The sequence below is a fragment of the Lissotriton helveticus genome, chromosome 12 (genome assembly GCF_964261635.1).
Source record: "Lissotriton helveticus chromosome 12, aLisHel1.1, whole genome shotgun sequence".
Lineage (NCBI taxonomy): Eukaryota > Metazoa > Chordata > Amphibia > Caudata > Salamandridae > Lissotriton > Lissotriton helveticus.
Window position 1 is genome coordinate 579,790,034 of NC_136073.1, and position 20,705 is coordinate 579,810,738.

Here is a 20,705-nt window from a genome sequence, read left to right on the forward strand (position 1 = left end):
ACAGTTTGTACCTCTTGGATTCCCGATCTAGGGGTGCAGTCGCAAATGCGGATTGGGAAGTGGAATCTGGATAATCAGGCTCTCGGGTGGGTTGGGAGCACAGGAAGCTAGTGTCGCCCAGAGCTGGGCGGTGGCGACTGTCGACGTGCCCATCTACAGGAGGGCCTGTAGCGGGCCTGGACCAAGTGACCAACAGGACGTCCATGAGAGCCTCATTAAACAGCAGTAAAGGGTCCGGAGAGTCAGCCTGCGGTCTAAGAACCTCAGTGAGGATATTAGGCCTCACATTAGCGACGGGGAGCATTAGCGCCAAGGCCTTGGCTGCCCACGTCAGCACCACGCTATAAGCAGCCCCCTCCTCCGTAGCCACGCTAGATGGGGAGACCAACCAGTGTCCGGTGAGGTATCTAGACCACTGGCCTCCCCTAGCTCCTCTGTCTAATCCTGAAAAGACGGACTCACGTGTCAGAGGGTCCTCAGACCCCTCCCAACCCTTGTCCTCCATCTCCTGAAATTCAGGTTTAAAGGATGGAGCTGGATCAAAGAAGAAAAGTTCTTCGGCCGGCTCCGAATGCTGTGTCGAGCGACGCCGGTCTGATGCCGGATCTGGACCGAGGGAGGGATCGGGGACGATGTCGTGCGGGGACGGCGTCGGGGAAACACCCTGGGGGTCGGCGCTGGCGGAGGGGTCCTGAGGTCGACCAGCGGCGACCCGGATCCGGTGCGGCCTTGCGGTGTTGGGACCAAAGTCGCCGACGGGGCCAAAGCACCCGACGGCACCGGGCCCGAAACCGCCGGCCCGCCGAGGCCCCCAGTCGGGGCTGTGGGGCCCGAAGGCGCCGACAACCCTCGACGGAGGGAAGCGAGTCCTCATGGCCACGAGGTAGTCACGAATATCCTTCGGCGTAGCATTAAGCCCAGGGACCGGCGGATGTGGGGCTGGCAGCGACGCCTGCGGCTCTGGCCTAGCCGCGTGGGCGGTGTCGCCCAAACCCCCGGCCGCGTCGGGGGGGAGTCAGAAGAGCGGTGTCACTGCTTTGACTTCTTGAATCTCTTACCTGAGGACTTTGAGCCGGACGAGTGGTGAGGACTCTTGCTGTGATGACTCCAGCCGACTGCCGGAGCTCGAGGCGCTTACGGGACCGCTCCAGTCTAGCCTTCGACGTCAAAGCCCTGCAGTCGGGGCACGACTTTTCATCGTGGTCGAACCCCAGGCAATGTAGGCACCGGCGATGGGGGTTGGTAACCGACATCAGTCGGTCGTAGTCGGCACAGGGCTTGAACCTAGGCATCCCTACCGGCACCGATTGAGTCGCTCGACTCGAAAAACAGATCAAAAAAGTTTAGTCAAAAAAGGACTACGGGTACCACTTCTCCCGGATCGGCGCTTGCTGGCGAGGAAAAAAGAAGAACTAACGTCAGCGCGTGAGGGCGGCGTCTAAGTACTCAGACGACGCCATCACGGCGCCAACGACGGACGCGGAGCCGCGGACGAGGCTTACCGGCGCGCAGGGGTACTGCTACGCAAAACTTTCCGGATCCAGTCTGACGCCTGGGGATATTCTAAGGTAAGGAATCGAATACTAACCTGTTTCTTTCAGATAAAAACGTTTTAGGTGTTGCAGTGATTTTTCAGGAATAAAAAGCTATTTTAAAAGTTCACACTTAGAAACTTTTCAACAGCAGAAATCTGGCAATGTTATCCAATAGGAGAAAATGCAGGTTGTAGGTAAAGTACGATCGTTACTTTTGTAATCCAGTACTTGTCTCCTGGGGCCAGCCCTGGGGTCATAACTCTAAACAGGTAAGCAATTACGTTTCAGTATTTCGTATGATTTTTAAAGAATATTTCTAGTTTTCAAAAGTAGACACTTAGCAGAAATTTCATAGAAAAGCAGACAATGCATTCCTATGGAGAAAATACAAGTTACTAGTAAACCCGCTAGAGATTACTTCTGCGGTTCAGCACTGGGCTACAAGGTACAGTACTGGCTCGTCTCCTGATCACAGGCGAGTATTTCGGAATTCAAATGATTTTATATGAATATTTCAAGCTTTCAAAAGTAGACAAGATTTTGAGTCAAACCAGTCCAAGTTATCCAATGGCAGGTAAGTGAGTTATCGGTTTCCAGGTGAGTACTTGGCTGGTGTAGTTAGGGTTCTGGGCATAGACTCAGGGGTCCCCCAGGGTCAGATAAGTACAGTTGGTTTACCCCCAGCGGCACAGGGGCGGCCGGGTGCAGAGGTAGTTAGGCCCAATGTTATCCAATGAGGGAAAGGGGGCCTCCGGTTGGTGGCTGCTGGCTAGCAGGCCATGCGGCTGTGGGAGCTGGGCTCCTAGTCACTTGCTCAGGGCAAATTGGGAAGTAGGATAGGGTACAGGTTGCACAGCCAGGGGCACTCAGGCGGCTGGGTTCAGGGTGCGTTTGAGCCGTCGGGCGCTCAATGTTATTCAAAGAGGAACTTGAAAAGGGACAAAGGCTGCAGGCTCGGGGACGAAGGATCTTCTGGAGCGACCAACACTTCGAGGGGTAAGTTGGGGTCTTGGAGGATAGGTATGATACATATGAAGGGGAGGGGTCCCCGTAAGAAGAGTGTGTGCCAAAAGACCACACTAGAGCATGATTATTATTTAATCAAACGGTAGACAATGACATTTCACATGGTAATAAAGATTTATTACCAAAAAGCGACACACAAATTCAATAATAATACAAAAATTCAATATTGACAAAGCCCCGAGGGGGGAAGGGGGAAGGGAAGAAAGGAAGTGCTAGAGGGGAAAGCAGTAAAGATAGTAGACACAGTATAAATGACCTGATTATTACAAGGTTAAGTGACACAATACAAAAATTTACAAAATGAAGGCCTAATTACGACCAAATACACACTATTAACAATTAATCCAAAATATATATCCGGCATGTATGATGAATCAAATTACTAAGGATAGTGTCCGGTATATCAACATAAAACAGTCGACGTTTCGACCCCTATTAACAGGCTGAGTGTAGTCCTTTCACGGGGTCTTCATCAGGACGTCACATGGGGGGGGGGGAAGTGGGAGGAGGGGGGGCCAACTGTGAAAAAAGACAATGCGACTTTAATACATGGTAAAGACGGGAAATAATCCAACGGTCTAAACCTAATAATTAATTGAAAACATATACAACAAAATTAAATTTACCATGGGGTACGGCCTGTGGAGGCTCTGTACACTGGATTGGCGCCACGCTAGTGAGTCGCGGTCGGTCAAAAACGGTGGAAATCACCACTACAGAGGAGAAAAGCTACAGTTAAAAACGCTCAGTGGCATGAGTCACAGTACTAATATGGTAAACCAAACAACTCCATTTCCTTCTCAAAGTGATTGGAGTGTCCACAGGAGCAGAACAACATCCCTTGTTCCCGCTCTTATAACTGTGAGAATAGGTGGTAAATTTACCTCGGTACTCTGGCGAAATTAGTACACCAAAGGGCAGCGTGTTTAGCACATATATTAAAATATGGCCCCTCAAGAGAGCTGGAAGGAGTAAGTGAAAGAAATCACATTAACGGCCACAGAGATTAAACAAATTGAAAACAGTGGAATGAGTAGTTTTAAACTTACAAGAGAACTGTTGGGGGACTGACTTATCTTGGATACATCAGATGTATACCTCAGCGAGGTAGTGTAGAGAGATGGAAAATTGTTGACATAAAAGCGATTAGTCGTATATTTCAAGGACACAACTCGCTGTGGGAAATGAAAGAGAGCTAGAGTCTATATTTATTTAAAACCGTCAAACACACTGTGCAATGACGTGCAAAGGCTCTTACTCACAGAAAAGTTTGTTGTGGCAACACGAAAATCCGTCTTTGGAAAAGCCGGTAATCGCTACAGAGCTCAGCGGGAGAGCGACTCTACTTCGCAGGGCTTACTTTTCACCTTCGTCCTAAATAACGGAAAAACGATTATACTCTTCAACTCGAAGGGAGAGAGAGACGGCAAAAACGCCCGTCAGATGTTTACTTACATCAAAAACGACCGGTCGGCAGGCTACAAGGATCCGCACTGCACAGCGTCTGCAGGGGTCCGGACAGCAACTCCGCCAAACCACAACGCGGAGTTAGTGGGCGGGGCCGATTGGTGTTGATTCCAATGAAATGGAAAAAATACTCAAAGTTTCAGCCGGGGAGGGGTAGTTAAAGCGATGGTATTGCAGTATAATTAAATAAAGACCCAAAGTTACCCAGCAGTTCTGATAAATAACTCGGCTGAGGGTAACGTCTCTAGTGCAGTTCACATGTGTGAGAAAAAATATAATAATAATCATTCTCAGTACAACAGATTGTTAAATGTTGAAAGTGGTGCTTCTCTCACACAGGAGGAAGTAGACCGCTTCTTACATAGATTTCAGGCTATATGTTGAAGAAATTCTGTGAAAAAACACATAGGTGTTTGCAAGCACATTCAGTCAAAATTCCAGAGGCATGATTAAGTTCCAGATTACAGATTCTCAAAGTACAAATGGAAACACAGCACAGTAGTTAAACCGAACGTGAATTGATGGGTGCATCTCTCACGCAGGAGGATGGAGACCCATTTAACCACTTCTCAGAAAATTACCAAAATTAACTAAGAGGTCAAAAGTTGCCATAGCAGATCAATGAGAGCTATGTTAGGTGTATCACCCTAACGCTGCCAATTGTGATAGGCTACTGTCCTGTTCATTCAAACCATGTTTTATGGAGTCCAGAAGTGACATCCATTTGGAGGATAGGTAGGCACCCAGGAGTTGGGCACAGGGGGCCTTGGGGCGCCAGGTGCAGGGGTGTCTTTTGAGGTTGGGAAATCTTACCCCCTGCTGGTCGCGGTCTGAGGGGTCCTCTGCCCTGAGGCTGAAGGCGTCATCAAGGAGGCTCTTTGGGCACTGGACTTCGTGTCCCAGTCGCCGGGGGGACGTACTCGTGGTGCTGGATCACTCTGGCACGGGCCGGGCTCGGCAGGTGCAGAGTGGGTTGGTCCGGAGCTTCCTGGCTGGCACCAGGGGTGTTGTTGCAGCAGAGCCTCTGCTGAAGGGAGTCCCTAGCTTTAAGAGGGTCAAGGCAGGTCCACTGGGTATCCCAAGGTTGCTGTCCGCAAGAGTCGCCGGGATTAGGCAGGAGCAGGTTCCAGGATCGACAGGCCGGTAGGGCTGGGCCCAAGTCAGTTGTTGTCGTCCTGTTAGCAGCTGCACGGCGGGTTTTCTTCCACTTGATCTTTTCTTCTTTTCTTATCGGGATCTGAGGAAGGAAGGCTCAGGGAGCCCCTAAAGACTGAATTTAAGGGCGTTACAGGTAGGGCAAGGGCAGGGACCAATAGGTCCCTGTCCTGGGGTGGGTACACCCCTAGCCTGCTCCTCTCCTGGGGACGGGTGTAGGAGCCTAGCTGGGATTGGGCAGGGCTCTCCATCTTCAAGATGGCTGGAGCCCAGGGTCGTGCTTAACCTAGTCTCCCCCACCTGAGGGGTGGGGTTGGCACAGGCTATCACCCCCCTTCCGATGTAGTTTTTCCCGCCAGAGTGGGGGTCAGAACTGGTGGGGGCCAGTTGCTGGGTACAGCAAATGGTCTGGAGAAGCTCACTGAGGCGGCATGCCTTTGAAGCTTCCCCCTGCCCATTCTGGGGGAGGAGACCTAGCACCTTGCCCAGGATGTGCATTGTTGCAGCCCCAGGAGAGCGGGGGCTCTCCAGCCAGGGGTCCAGCAACATGTCTGCTGTGTGGCAGCCTCTGCAGCCACTCAGCCCAGACGTGGAGTGTAGGTTAGGTTTTCAGGGGGCATCTCTAACATGACCTCTGGTGCATTTTACATTAAATCCCACACTGGCATCAGTGCGGGTTTAATGTGCTGAGAAGTTTAGTACCAAACTTGTCAGTCTTCAGTGTAGCCATTATGGGGCTGTGAAGTTTGTAACGATAACCTCCCAGCACCATATATTCTTAATGGCATTACTGCACTTAGTGTCCAGTAATGGCCCTGGGTACTGTAGGGGCACAGGGATCATGCACCTGTGCCCACACCTCTGGCATAGGGCACCCAGCTAGAGGGGTGAGTGAAGTATGCCAGGGCAGTGGCTTCTGTGGGCATGGCACAAAGGGATGTGTGCCATGTCAATTCTTTGTTTGGTTCTGTACTTGGGCACTTAGCCTGCAAAGGCAGTGTGTGGGTGCCAGGGTACAGGGCCCCTAAGGGTGGCACAATAAGGGCTGCAGCCCTTAGGGCTCTTTTCTGGTCAACATGCCCTGAGTATCATTTACTAGGGGCTGATAGGTGGCCAGAGATGCTAATTGGGTTTTAGTTCCAACACAGTTTGAGGGAAGGAACACCGGCCCTGGGTACCTGGTTGGCAGGAACCCAGGGTACAGTCAAAGCACATCAGCAGTTCAGAAAAAAGTGGGGGCATACCAATGCAAGAAAGATGGCACTTTCTCACAATTGTTCTATATGTTTAAGCTGTAAGCAATAAAAAAAAATACGCTACTGACATTTTTCTGCACCCATGCATCAGTGGCTGATCCAGTCCAGTTTTTTCATTGTGTTGGGGTACTCTTAGAGCCTTGTATTCTATTTTAAACCGAAGAGTACCAAAAAGCAAAATGAAAAAGACTGAGTGAATGATCTACTGAAGCATGGATTTTGGGAAAAAAGAGCCTTGCCGAATCATCCTTTGATTAATGATTGGCCGGGGGTTGGATTGGGGATAGGGAAAAGGCAGTAGGTATGTTGCTTACTTTAGAGCGGTTGGATGGGAAGACTGAAACTAACTTACCAATGGTGTGACAACAGACTCTAGGTTGAGAGACTTTCCGAGTGGTGATAAGACTGTGAAGGGAGGAAGACCGTCTTGAAGCTCATCCTGAGCGTTTTCTTCTGGCTCTGATTTCTCCCTGTCGAGCACTCCCCTGAAGATCTGGTCTAGCATGGCAGAGTTATTCAGTGCTCCATGCTGCTCCATTTCGGTGTGGTCCTCTGGCTGGTCCGATTCATTTTCTGTTTTAAAAAACAAGTCAAAATACCTTTCAAGTATCGGTGCAGAGTTAGAGTTAAACCACCAGTGAGAACACAGAAAACACTAAACATCTTTACTTCCCGCCAAGCTACCAGGTCTTCACTTTAGTAAACCGGTCTCAGTAATAAAAAACAATCTCATCCAGTGCATACAAGAAACAGACCAAAACAAAAATACTCGAAATGAGTAACAGTTATAGAGCACCATATTCACAATGCCAGTGGGTCACCTGTGCCAAATAGGCAAATCTTCTTGTGGACTCTAAAACGCAAGCTTATAGTAACACCAGTTGCAGCTGCAATGCCCAAAGACTGACAACTGTTTCACATCCCTCCTCTGCATACCGAGAGGCATGACTAAAATACCTTGCAATACCCTTACGCACACCAATATAGAAGGTGTTTAAGTGTCCTCTACCCTCCAATATCGCAAAATCCTTCACCACATGCAAAGGAGTGTTTGCAACACACACTGGTGTTACATATGAAAATTATGCAGACGACGTACATAAAAATAAACTTGCATTATTATATATATCAGGTCCTTCTGGTACCCCATGCGACTGGACATTTGGGAGGATTGAGGGGACTTGCAATGCAGGAGATGCTTTTGTTCTCTTGAAAGTGACCGGCAACCCACATGGAAGACCACACAAGTGTCCAGACAGGAATAAGAAGTAATACTTTGATTAAACTGAAGGGTCTTGCCAATGCTCCCAGTCATAAAGTACCTGTCCCCCTGAATTCCTACTCCTCTTCAAAAACTAATATTCCCTACATACATTCTAATAGAGCTTAGAACAGAGGTCATTCTGTTTGGTAACCAAACCTCCCTCTGGTCCCCAACCTGGTGGCCTCCGGAGTTGGGTAAACTTCCTACCCCAGTAAGGAAAGCACACAACTTGGGAGTTCTAGTTGATGATCAGCTTACTTATGGTGCTCAAGTAAATGCGGTCACATCAGCGTCTTTTTATACCTTAAGGACATTCAAAACGATTTTGCCCTACATTCCTTCTGAGCTCCAGAAAACAGTAGTTTCATCCATATTCTTTACGGAAATAGACTTCCCTAAATGCTCTTTATCAATATGCAACAGCAACACATGAATAAGTTAAAGATTCTGCAGAATGCAGTAGCGCGATTATTGTTGGCACTACCCAAATTCCAGTCTGCATCATTAGCACTAAAACAGTTGCCCTGGCTGCCTGTCAGAGAAAATCGCCTTTAAGGCCCTCTGCATTACTTTTAAAGCCCTACGTGGAATAGGAAGTGTACCTGAAAAAAAAAAATGTAATTGGTATCTACCATTGCGCACGTTGCGCTCATCAACAGGCAATAATATGTTGGTTTCAAGATTCAAATTAGTCTCTTGGGGTGGAAGAAGTTTTCTGAACTGCACTTCCAAGTTTTAGAACAAACTGCCTCTTCACATTAAAACTATGAACAATCTAGTCCCTTTTGAGAAAGCTCTTAAAACATTTCTCTATATGGCTCAGTGAGCATTAGGCATATAGGTTTCAGTTTGAGCTAGTACCAAGACCCATGCAGGTATACGAATTAAAAATAAAATAAAAGGTCATGACAGGATGCAAGAGCTACTCCTTTTTAGGTCTCGCTGAGCCAGCGCATGCGCTCCCCTGAGACATTTAGGTGAGTTTTCAAAGTGCTACCCCACACTTTGGGTGGCCTAGCGCTTGCGTTCACACGAAAGTGCACGCGCGCAGCCGCCATTGTCTTTCACGGGTCATTAAGTGCACCACTCGGCGGCACGTCTTGTTTAAACACCACCAGAGAGGGCAGGCTGCATTCTGGACTCCCTTTTGGTTATAGATTTTAAAGAGCTGTTTTTCTTAATGTTTATAAATACACTGATGGCATTTGTGACAGATCACATTTTTTACACTGAATTTCTCCATCAGGACTTCGTGAGCAATACTGCTTACGAGTGGTGTGCTTTGTCATTTGGAAGCCAGCCTGAATGCTATCTTCATTTCCTGTTAAATTCGTGTTTTGAGACACAACTGAAATGTTTACAAATGTTGTGGATGTTGCACTTTGCACCAAATGTTGTGAATGCTCACAGCTAAGACACACTGTTCTTTCACTGCAACAGATTTCATGTGCCTGATTATTTGCATTTGATGTAACAGCTGCTGCAAGAGAATGTTCGCAAGTGCTTGCTTGAGTTATTGGATAACGAACATCAGTATACTGTGGGCTATCATCTACAGTCTTTAGCGATCTTTGCCATTCTCGTGTCACACATGCATTCGGCTTCTGTGTAAGACACAGGTCTCTTTAACCAGCGAAGAGGGCGGGCTGGTCAGCTAGTGTCTGAGCGTTGCACGCACTCTGCTTTTCAGGGCTCCACGTGTTCGTGTACATGTCATGCACCCAGATACGCGCACATGCATGCTTGTGTTCATCTCACTTTGTTTTTGAGAGTCGCACACAAAACGCTTATGTTTCTCACACACACACACCCCGCATCTGACAAGCTTTTCGCACTTGTAAGGTTCTCGCTTTGCACCTCACAAACGATGCTTCTGTTACAAGCGCCTCATAACTTTGCTTCTCACACATGTGTGCCTCTTAATGTACTGCGTTAGCAAACATGTGAAACTCACTGTGAGAAAGTGGCTCCATATGTACTGCACCAAGGTAAGGTGCACTGTGTATAGAGGCCACCAACCCCAGAGGTATAACAGAGGTTAAAGTCAGGGCTGACCTTACTCTCAAAAGTGGTAGCTTGGTCGAGCAGTAAGGCAGTACCAGAGGACAGTGTAAAGCATGTGTTGTACACACTCAGTCAGCAAAAGGTTTCACAAACTCAAAGACTGAACTACAGGTCAATTGTTTTTATATCAAAAGATAGTGGTTGGGGGCGTGGCCAAGATGGCGACGGAGTGAGACGTCTTTCAGAGTCCCTCCGGCGCCAAACTCAGCTTAGCATTGTTTAGCCCCTGGAGCAGCGAGCTATCGGCGCCCCCACTGCCTGCTGTGACCCCCGAGGCAGAGGGGCTGGGTCCGGTGACACGAATTCGCCCAGCGGAGGCTTGGAAGCGGACTCAGGCACGACGGCGAGCTGCGGCCCTGCGATCCCCGGCCTCGAGTGGCGAGAGGGGCCGGACATCCTACGCCGCGGAAGGAGGAGCGGACGCTGGCGGAGGGCCGCGCACAGGAGTGACTTCGGAGCACTCTGCTTTCGACTCGCCGCCTGCCGGGGGTGCTGCGCAGGGACCCCGGAGAAGTGAGGCCTCGCCGAGAGACTCCGCTGCGGCCGGTAGGAGGGTGCCGGAGGTGGAGGCCGGCAGGGGACGACAAAAGCCACGGCTGCTCTACCCCTCCCCCCCCCATCCCTGATCTGACCTGACTGTTGGTGTGGCCTTGCCGCTGTGTACCCCCGGGAGGCTGACCACATGAGGGGGAGCACCCAGAGGTGCTTCCACGCCACCCTGCCCGATCCTCGCCTGGGGAGCTGAGTTGCTGCAGCGGTGAGCCGCCATTAGGAAGCCTGGCCTGTGTGCGCCTGTAGCGCTGACGGTGCGGAGGGAGACTCTGCTTGGCGTTGCGAAGCGGCAGCGACCCTCCGCAGCGCCGGACAAACCCCCTGGGACTTGGTTTGCGGAAGGACCCGATGGGCGCACGACTACGGGACGACAGCCGCAGAAGTAACGCCGTTGCCTGCTGGAGCGCGAGACCTGACTGCGGACGATTGCAGTGGGGGGTGCACCCTGGTCTCTAGAGGGTCTGGCTGGCAGGGAGCCCTGCGTTGAAAATTCGCACTAGCGGCGCATATGCTGAGGGGACCTGCACAGGCACCCGGGCTGAGTGAGTGGTGGCAAGCGGCCTACGCCACGTGATGCTCGGCGGACCACGAGGCGCTTGAATCCGGTATCGACACCCGAGGCAGATTTGGAAAGGCGCAGTGTCTGCCCCTTGGAGGTAGGCCTGGGAGTCCCGAAGCTGCGGTAGTGGTTCGATTGGTCCCTGGGCTGGAGCCGGCTGTTCTCGCGGCGAGCTGACGCTATCTACAGTGGGGCTTGCGACGTGCCCCCCCAACGGACCGGGGCCCTCTTCCACCACTGGTGGGTGGGAGATCCATCGACGCCACGATGTCCGCGTCACAGCGTAAAGGAAAACCTGGTAAGGAAGCACCACAGAAGGGGACCCAACAGCCGGCGTCTCCTGGACCCAGCGCGTCTCCCAAGCCGAACGACGATGAGGCTCCTGCTACTAAGGCCTTTATGATGGAACTTTTCGCCGCCATAAATGAAGACATCTCAGAGCTCCGCTCTCAACTAGCCTCGGACCTTCGCGAGGTGTGGAGAGATGTGGACGGCATTGGAGAACGAGTGGCCACCCTGGAGGATCATGACCTCAGTGTAGCGAACGACGTGCATCAACTACAGCAAGATGTAATCCGACTCACAGAACAGAACCTGGATCTCCAGGTGCATGCGGAGGACTTGGAGAAACGTTCCCGCCGGAACATCATCCGCATCCGGGCGGTGCCATGGGACGGAGAAGCTGGTGACTTGCGGGGATATGTGGAAGCGCTCTTCCTACAGGTTCTTGATGACGGGGACGTGAGTGCCGTCAGGATGGACAGGGTCCACAGGGTCGGCTTGCCCAGACGCGGAGGGGGGCCTCCCCCTGATATTTTGGTTTGCGTCCACGACTTCCAACTGAAGGAGCGCACTCTCCGAAAGGCTCGGGAGGCCCCATCTTTGCAATTCCGAGGCCATCACCCCCAATTGTTCCAGGACTTGGCGGCTTCGACACTCCAGAAGAGACGGGAGTTTCGTCCTGTAACCTCCTATCTCAGAGAACAATCTATATCTTACTCCTGGGGCCACCCCTTTCGCCTCATCTTCAGGTGGCAGAACAGACTGGTGCAGGTCCGGTCTCTTCAGGCGGCCAGGGACATCTTAGGCCTTGACGATGCACCCCCTGCCTCCGTCAGGGGCTCCCCTTCGAGGCGGAGACGCCGGTCGCCATCTTGGCAGAGTGGGCCGAGAAAGGAATCTGAGACGGCCTGATCGCACGACCAGCTTGCAGGAGCGGGGGGCAGCGGTTGCCTCCGTTGCATCTGTGACGGTGCCATCAACACAGGATAGCTCTGGGGCGGCTTGAGCCTTACGGCGAAGTCTTCTGGCGCCGGAGGGGCCCTTCGCCTTCAGGTACTGTGGGTAACTTGTACTTTTGGGCAGACACCCCAGTACGGCCCTCAGAGGGCACACCCACTGGTGCCCCTTCCCCCACCACAGGGCGGCGACTACACTTGCCCTCGCATGGGAACTGTTACTCGTTATGTATCCTTCCATTGCTCTGCAGGTTTTGGGTGGGTGGGACCCGGGATGGTATGTTGAGGGAGTGGGGAGGGGAGTATGTAGGGGGGTTAGTATGGTTGCACAAAGGGGTGGTGGTGACCGGAATGTGTGGTTTGGTATGACTGTTACCTTTGGTTTGGTATTACTTCTGGGGTTTGTTGGCGCGGGCCTTGGCTATGGTGCCAGCTATGCTCCTTGTTCAGGTGCTGTCGAGCTGGTGCAGCTGTTGGCAGGACCTCCGGTACAGCCTGGGAATTGGCTCTGGGAGTTGCTCAGGGAGGAGGAGTGGCAGCCTAGCGAGAGGGGCGGTGGGGGTGGAGTGCAGGGGGGGGTTCAGACATGGGAGGAATGTTGGGGTTCATCGACAAGGCGATAGCTGTGAGACTGGATTTAATGTTTTGCAATGCCAGTTAGTATTGGTACTTGGAATGTGAAAGGTCTGAACTCCCCGCAGAAACGCCAGAAAATTTGGAAATACTTAAATGATCACCAACTGGATGTGGTGGGCCTCCAGGAGACCCATTTAGCGCGCAGAGATGAGCTACGCCTTAAGCACAGGCATTTCCCCCTCATTTACAGATCCTCCGCCTCCACTAAACATAGGGGGGTGGCCCTTTTATTTCGTGCGTCCCTCCACTTCCAGCCAATGGGGGTGAACTGCGATAGGGAAGGCCTCTGGCTGACGGTCAAGGGGTTATTGCATGGTAGGCTCTGCACTTTTGTGGTTGTGTATGTCCCCAATGCGGGTCAAAATAGCTTTTTCCAAGATCTGCTGCATAGGGTGGGGGACTTTGTGGAGGGGCACTTGTTTTTGCTAGGTGACTTTAATATGGTTTGGGACAGGGACCTAGATCGCTCTGGCACTCAGAGGTCCGACGCTGGCCTGTTTTCTACTGAAACGCAGCAACTGGTGGGTGAATTGGGCTGGATTGACGGCTGTCGCTCCCTGCATCCCCAGTCCCGAGATTACACCTTCTTTTCTCATGACCACCATTCCTATTCCCGCCTAGACCATATCTTTTTGAGCCAGGCGCTAAGGGGAGATGTCCGCGACTCCAGCATTTTTCCACTGTCTGTGTCTGATCATAGCTTGCTAGTCCTTGGTATACACTGGACGGCGAAAGGTGACAACCTTCGCAAGTGGTACTTTCCAGCCGCGCTGATACGGGAAGACACCTCATGCAGGGAACTACGAAAGGCCATTCGTGACTTCCTATCCCTTAATCCCATCTCGGACACGTCTGTATTCACCACATGGGATGCTTGCAAGGCCTCGCTACGGGGCACTTGCCTGGCCCTCAATGCTCGCCTTAACAAACTGAGGAGGGAAGAGTGGGAAGGGTTGGAGGCGGAACTCGCCGCTTTGGAACAAGCGCACAAACTCCGCCCGTCTCGACTGACCCTTCGCCCATTGACAGCGGTTAGGGGGAAATTAAAGGCCCATTACAATAATCGGGCGGAATTCACCCTCCTAAGGCTCCGGCACCTCTCGTACGCTCAGGGGGAACAAGGTGGGACGACACTTGGCCCGCCAACTTCGGGACAAGAGGGAGAGGGAATACATTGGAGGTATCCAAGACTCGTCAGGTGACCTGCAACACCGGGATGAGGACAAGGCGGCCCTCTTTGGCCGCTTTTATGCCGGTCTCTACGCGGGGGATGCCCTCGATCCGGAGGATCAGACGAGTTATCTGGCAGAGCTCCCTATACCCCACGTTTCTACAGAACGGAATGACTTCTTGGCCGCCCCCATCTCGAGAACGGAGGTGCTGGACGCCATCAAAGCCCTGAAACTCCATAAGGCGCCGGGTCCCGATGGCTATACCGCCCTTTTCTATCAGACGTTCGCATCAGAGGTGTGTGACTATCTGGTCTCCCTCTTTAATGAAATGGCGTCGACTGGGAGGACTTCGGGATCTATGGCGGAGGCGGTGATTTCCGTTATTCCTAAGATGGGAAAAGACCCGTCCAAATGCTCTTCATATCGCCCGATAGCCCTTCTCAATATTGACGCCAAGTTATACTCTTCTATCCTTGCATGTAGGCTCCAGGACTTAATGCCGGTCCTCATCCATCCGGACCAGTCTGGCTTCATCAAGGGCCGACAGACCCATGATAATATGAGGCGAGTAGTCCACCTGATAGAAAAAGCCAATAGGTTTCATATCCCAGCGGTGCTGGTGGGCCTGGACGCCGAGAAGGCCTTCGACCGCGTGGACTGGAGGTTTCTATTCCGCACCCTGGCCGCCTTTGGCTTTTCGGATAAGTTTATAACCATGATACGGGCAAACTACAGCGATCCCCGCTCTAGAGTGATGGTTAATGGACACCTGTCCACCTTCTTTTCGCACTCCCGTGGTACCCGACAGGGCTGTCCCCTCTCCCCCCTGCTCTTCGCGCTGAGCATTGAGTCGTTAGCGGTAGCAGTGAGGGAGCATGAGGGGATCCAGGGTCTCCCTTTTACCGGTGAGCAACACAAAATCTTCCTGTTTAAGGATGAAGTTTTGTTGTCCGTTGGGGACCCGGCGCACTCACTCCCGCACGTCCAAACGGTCCTCTGTCGCTTCGAAGGGGTGGCCGGTTTCAAAGTCAACTTTGATAAATCGTATATCCTCAATCTCACACTTCCTCCTGCAGAGGTGGAGCGAGTACGGCTGCTGACCCCTCTGTCTTGGGCGACCACCTCTCTCCTATACCTGGTAGTTCGGCTGACGCCCTCCATAGGGAGGTTGTTCTCTGCGAACTACCCTCCGCTGCTGTCTTCGGTGCGAGCAGACTTAGATCGTTGGAAGCCGAAGTACATCCCGTGGCTGGGTAGAATCCACGCTCTAAAGATGGTCCTCCTCCCCACATTTTTATACCTCTTCCAGGCCCTTCCCATCCCGATAGATCTGGACTTCTTCAGGCGCCTTAAGACCTTGATGCTGCGCTTCACCTGGCAGGGAGGTCGAGCGCGTTTCTCCTTCACTACTCTGCGGCGGCCGCGGAAGGAGGGGGGGGTGGGTTTCCCCAATATGCACCTCTACTACAAGGCTGCACAATTGCGCGTGCTGGTGGAATGGTCCCAACAACTCTCAGAAAAACACTGGCTGCACATGGACAGGAGTGTCGCAGGGAGGTCCATCTGGGACCTGGCTTGGAAACCTAAGGTGGACAGGCCCAGGAACGCTTACATCAGTACACCCACGAGCACGGTACTGAAAGTATGGGACACAGTCTCGTGATGATCGATGGACTACGTTTCCCTCCCCCTTTACACCGATACACTTCAATCCGGCCTTCCCGCCGGCGATGCAGGAAGGCCCCTTTCAACTGTGGAGAGAAGGGGGGGCTGTAGGGCCCTTACGCACCTGTTCCACGGATCTGCCCCACTCACCTTTGCTAACTGCATGAGGAACTATGGCGTCCCAGCCACTGAGCGGTATCACCACCTCCAGCTTCTCCACTGGGCTACCTCCTCGGGGATAGGCGACGCAGCCACTAGACCCCTGTCCCCATTTGAGGCCTTTATCCTCCGAACCAACACTATGAGAGGTGCTATCTCCTTCCTTTAGAATCTGCTCCTTACCACTGCTGTGGCACCCCGTCCCCGTTATATGGGGCACTGGGAAGAACTTCTTGGGAGATATATTATGGATGAGGAATGGTCGGGTCTTTGGCGCGACATTACGGCGCACAACCACTCCATAGACTTCGTGAAGCCCACCTCAAGACCCTTATGGATTGGTACTTGTGCCCATCCAAGTTACATCGCATATTTCCAGCCTCCTCGGACCGGTGTTGGAGGGGCTGTGGTCTCTTAGGTGACTTCCGCCACATCTGGTGGGATTGCCCGATCATCCGCCCATATTGGGAAGAGATTTTGTCCCACAAAGACATTCTCGGATACCCGGTGGCTGACTCCATAGCCCACGTCCTGCTGGGTCTCCGGGACCCGGCTCTCGAACGTCAAACCAGAGCTGACAAACAAATCTTGTGGCTCTGCCTTGGAGCTGCCAAACTCACCCTAGCAGCAACCAGGAAGAAGCCAGAGGCCCTTCGATATCCTTGGGGCACGCAAGACTGTGGAGACTATGGAGTGTGGAACGGGTGGCGGACATCTTCCTGGGAGCCTTCAAGAACTTCATGTTTCGATGGGGTCCCCTGGTCCGCTTTCTTTCACGAGGGCTACCATCAGCAGTTTGTCCATCCTCACTGCGCACACTTCACCTCTTCCAGATATAACCACGGCCGTATGACTGAAGGAATGCATGCGTACAATTGTCACCACCACCTGGGGGGTGAGTAGGGAGGGGGGTAGGGTGGGGTATGGTAGTTCTGTTAATTGTTGCGACGTCCTCAAGGCATCTGGAGGCTTCAAACATCTCCTGCACTGCATCAATCGCCTTGCTTCCAGTACCCCTTCTTGGCAGAGCCCCTACCCCTCCGGGATTCGGAGGAGGGATTGACTTTGATTGACATCAGAGACTGATCTTTCACCTTGCACTGTGGTACCTGTTATGACGATTACAATGTGCTGTTTGCCTCTTCTTTACTCCTTATGTGGGATGCACTACGGAGCTGTCGCTTGTATTATTTTCTCTGTTCTTCAAAAAAATTACAAATAAAAAATTTAAAAAATTACAAAAAACAGATAGTGGTTTTATTTTTAAAACCAGCAGGTATCAAAATATACTTCTCAGTGATGAGAAATCTCAGGTTATTGCTTTGCAAAAAGGCAAGGACTTTGTAAACACAATAGGTACAGGGGATGCAATAGGCAACACAGTTCTACACACAATTTAGCATTGAGCTCAATGGGTTTTTCTATACAATTACAGTGGATTACTTTGCAGATTACTTTTGTAAGTCCAAGACTGGATCCTAGATTCATTCCGGGGGTCCAAGCTGGAAACAGTTTAGTAAAAACGTTTTGGTTATTGCAATGATTTTTAAGGAATAAAAAGGTATTTCAAAAGTTCACACTTAGAAACTTTTCAGTGAAAATCTGGCAATGTTATCCAACAGGAGAAAATTCAGGTTACAGGTAAAGTATGTTCTTGTTACTTTTGTAATCCAGTACTGGGCTCCTAGGTCCAGCACTGGGATCTCTACTCAAGACAGGTGAGTAATTACGTTTCAGTAGTACGTTTTCAAAATTAGAGACTTAGAAGAAATTTCATAGAAAAGCAGACAATGGATTCCTATGGAGAAATACAAGTTACTAGTAAACCCGCTAGGGATTACTTTTGCGTTTCACACTGGGCTACAAGGTACAGTACTGGCTCCTCTCCTGATCACAGGTGAGTATTTCGGAATTCGGATGATTTTATATGAATATTTCAAGTTCAAAAGTAGACAGAAGATTTTTCGAGTCAAACCAGTCAATGTTATCCAATGGCAGGTAAGTGAGTTACCGGTTTCCAGGTGAGTACCCGTGTGGTTAAGTTAAGGTTCTGGGAATACTCAGGGGTCCCCCGGGGTCAGGTAGGTACAGTTGGTTCACCCTCAGCGGCAAAGGGGAAGCCGGGTGCAGAGGTAGTTAGGCCAAATGTTAGCCAAAGAGGGGCAGGGGGCCTTCGGTTGGTGGCTAGCAGGCCACACGGCTATGGGAGCTGGGCTCCTGGTCACTTGCTCTGGGCAAATGGGGAAATAGGATAGGGCAAAGGTTGCACTGCCAGAGGCACTCGGGCGGCTAGGCGCAGGGTGCTTTTGAGCCGTCGGGCGCTCAATGTTATTCAATGGGAAAGGTAAAAAGGGAACAAAGGTTGCAGACTCTGGGACGGTGATTCTTCAGGTGCGACCGCCACTTCGAGAGGTAAGTTGGGATCCTGGAGAAGAGGTAGGTACCCCAAAGGGAGGCTCAGGGTGCAGGGCGCCGGGTGTAGGGGTGTCTTAGGGTGTCGGGAAATCTTACCCTCGGCTGGTCGCAGTTGGAGGGGTCCCTGGTTCTGAGGCTGCAGGTTTAGTCTGGTTCGTCAAGGAGGGTCTTTGGGCACTGGACTTCGGGTCCCAATCGCCGAGGGGACGTCCTCGTGGTCTTGGACCACTAGAGCATGGGCCAGGCTCGGCGGGTGCAGAGTGGGCAGGTCTTGAGCCTCCTGGCTGGCACCAGGGGTTGGTTGTTGAAGCAGAGCCTCTGCTTATGGGAGTCCCAGTCTTTAAGAGGGTCAAGGCAGGCAGATCCTCCGGGTATCCCAAGGTTGCTGTCCGCAGGAGTCACCGGGATTAAGCAGGAGCAGGTTCCAGGATCGACAGGGCGGTAGGGCCGGGGCCAAGTCAGTGGGTGTCGTCCTGTTGTGAGCAGCTGCACGGCGGGGTTTTCTTCTTGATCTTCTTTCTTCTTTTCTTAACGGGATCTGAGGAAGGAATGTTCAGGGAGCCCCTAAATACTGAATTTAGGGGCGTTACAGGTAGGGCAAGGGCAGGGACCAATAGGTCCCTGTCCTGGGGTGGGTACACCCCCTAGTCTGCTCCTCTCCGGTGTGTGGGGGCAGGAATCTAGCTGTGATTGAGCAGGGCTCCCCATCTTCAAGATGGCCGGAGCCCGGGGTCGTGCTTCACCTCGCCTTCCCCACCTGAGGGGTGGGGTTGGCACAGGCTGGCACACCCCCCTTCCTGACGTAGGGTTTCCCGCCAGTCTTCCCACCAGAGTGGGGGGTCAGAACTGGTGGGGGCCAGTTGCTGGGTACAGCAAATGGTCTGGGGGAAGCTTACAGAGGTGGCATGCCTTTGAAGCTTTCCCCTTCCCATCCTGGGGGGGGGGGATGGATGGGCTAGCACCTCGCCCAGGATGTGCATTGTTGCAGGCCCAGGAGAGCGAGGGGCTCTCCACCCAGGGGTCCAGCAACATGTCTGCTGTGTGGCAGCCTTGGCAGCCACTCAGTCCAGATGTGGATTGTAGGTTAGGTTTCAGGGGGCATCTCTAAGATGCCCTCTGGTGCACTTTACATTAAACCTCACACTGGCATCAGTGCGGGTTTAATGTGCTGAGCAGTTTGATACCAAACTTGTCAGTCTTCAGTGAAGCCATCATGGTGCTGGGGAGTTCATAATGAGATCTCCCAGCACCATATACTCTTAAATGGCAGCACTGCACGTAGTTCCCAGGAATAGCCCTGGGTACTGTAGGGGCAGAGGGCTCATGCACCTGTGCCCACACCACTGGCATAGGGCACCCAGCTAGATGGGGTGTGACTGATGTATACCAGGACAGTGGGGTTTGTGGGCATGGCACACAGGGATGTGTGCCATGTAGACTCAGTTTAGTTCTGTACTTAGACACTCAACCTGCAAAGGCAGTGTGTGGGTGTCAGGGTACAGGGCCCCTAAGGGTGGTACAATAAGTGCTGTAGCCCTTAGGTGTCTTCTCTGGTCACCATGCCCAGACTACCTAGGGTACCATTTACTAGGGGCTGATAGGTAGCCAGAGATATGCCAATTGGGTTTTGTTTCAACACAGCTTTAGGGAAGGAACACAGGCCCTGGGTACCTGGTTGGCAAGAGCCCAGGGCACTCAGTCAAAGTACATCAGCAGGTCAGCAAAAAGTGGGGGCATACCAAAGCAAGAAAGATGGAACTCTCACACTCGCCTTGTGGAGTGTATCGCTGTAAAGTTGAGGCAATAAGCAAACGACATTTTGTGGGCAGCAAACAATTCAAAATGGGCCTAAATGCCCTTGTGCATGACCAGTCGAGTTGTGTCCAACTCGAAAGGCAGCAGCTCGAGAACACATCTCGTTCCCATTTGAACACTCGACAAGATTTGTTAAAGCACTCTAAGTCTTCGTCGGGGATTGCAAGCACTATATAAAGGCACTTTTGATACGATGAGTACTTTAAGCTTAGTGAACGTGTTCACATTCACTCGAGGGCATTATGGGATCATAATGGCTGCTGTTATGTATTACCTATTTTATGGATGATAACGCTTACAAACGAATCCTGATGCAATTAATTTTCTAGCAGTTTTTCAGAAGTCTGAGAGAATCTGTTCTGTTTATTGCTCTCGTTAGAAAGACAGAAGTGGAGACCATCAGTGCTGCATTTCAACAAGCTTTCAGCTGCGAGGCCCCCTTACAGATTTTGGCTAACACATATGCATACTAAACTTAAAATCATCTGTGCCCGATTTGCCCCTAGCATGCCTTAATGACATACCCTCACAGTTCAGGAAAAAGCCTTCTTCCCTTCACTCTGCCCCCGCCGCTTTCATCAAAGGGGCTGTAAAATCCGGACATTCAGGCCGCTGCTTCACAGGAGAGACTAGAGGCTCTCCTTGTCCAATTAACAACTTAAGCAGGGACGCAGGGTTGTCATACGCAAGGGTCCTTCTTGATTAAAAAGCACAAAGCTTCTCCAAC

The 20,705-nt window shown here is 51.7% G+C and overlaps 1 protein-coding gene across 1 annotated transcript in view; it reads right to left on the minus strand.

Moving 5' to 3' along the window:
• Positions 1-20,705, minus strand: part of LOC144798063 (uncharacterized) — a 793,010-nt gene that overhangs the window by 401,784 nt on the left and 370,521 nt on the right. Inside the window, exon 9 of the mRNA XM_078668835.1 lies at positions 6,792-7,012. Coding sequence (XP_078524961.1) covers positions 6,792-7,012 — 221 coding nt within the window. The remainder of the gene's footprint in view (positions 1-6,791; positions 7,013-20,705) is intronic.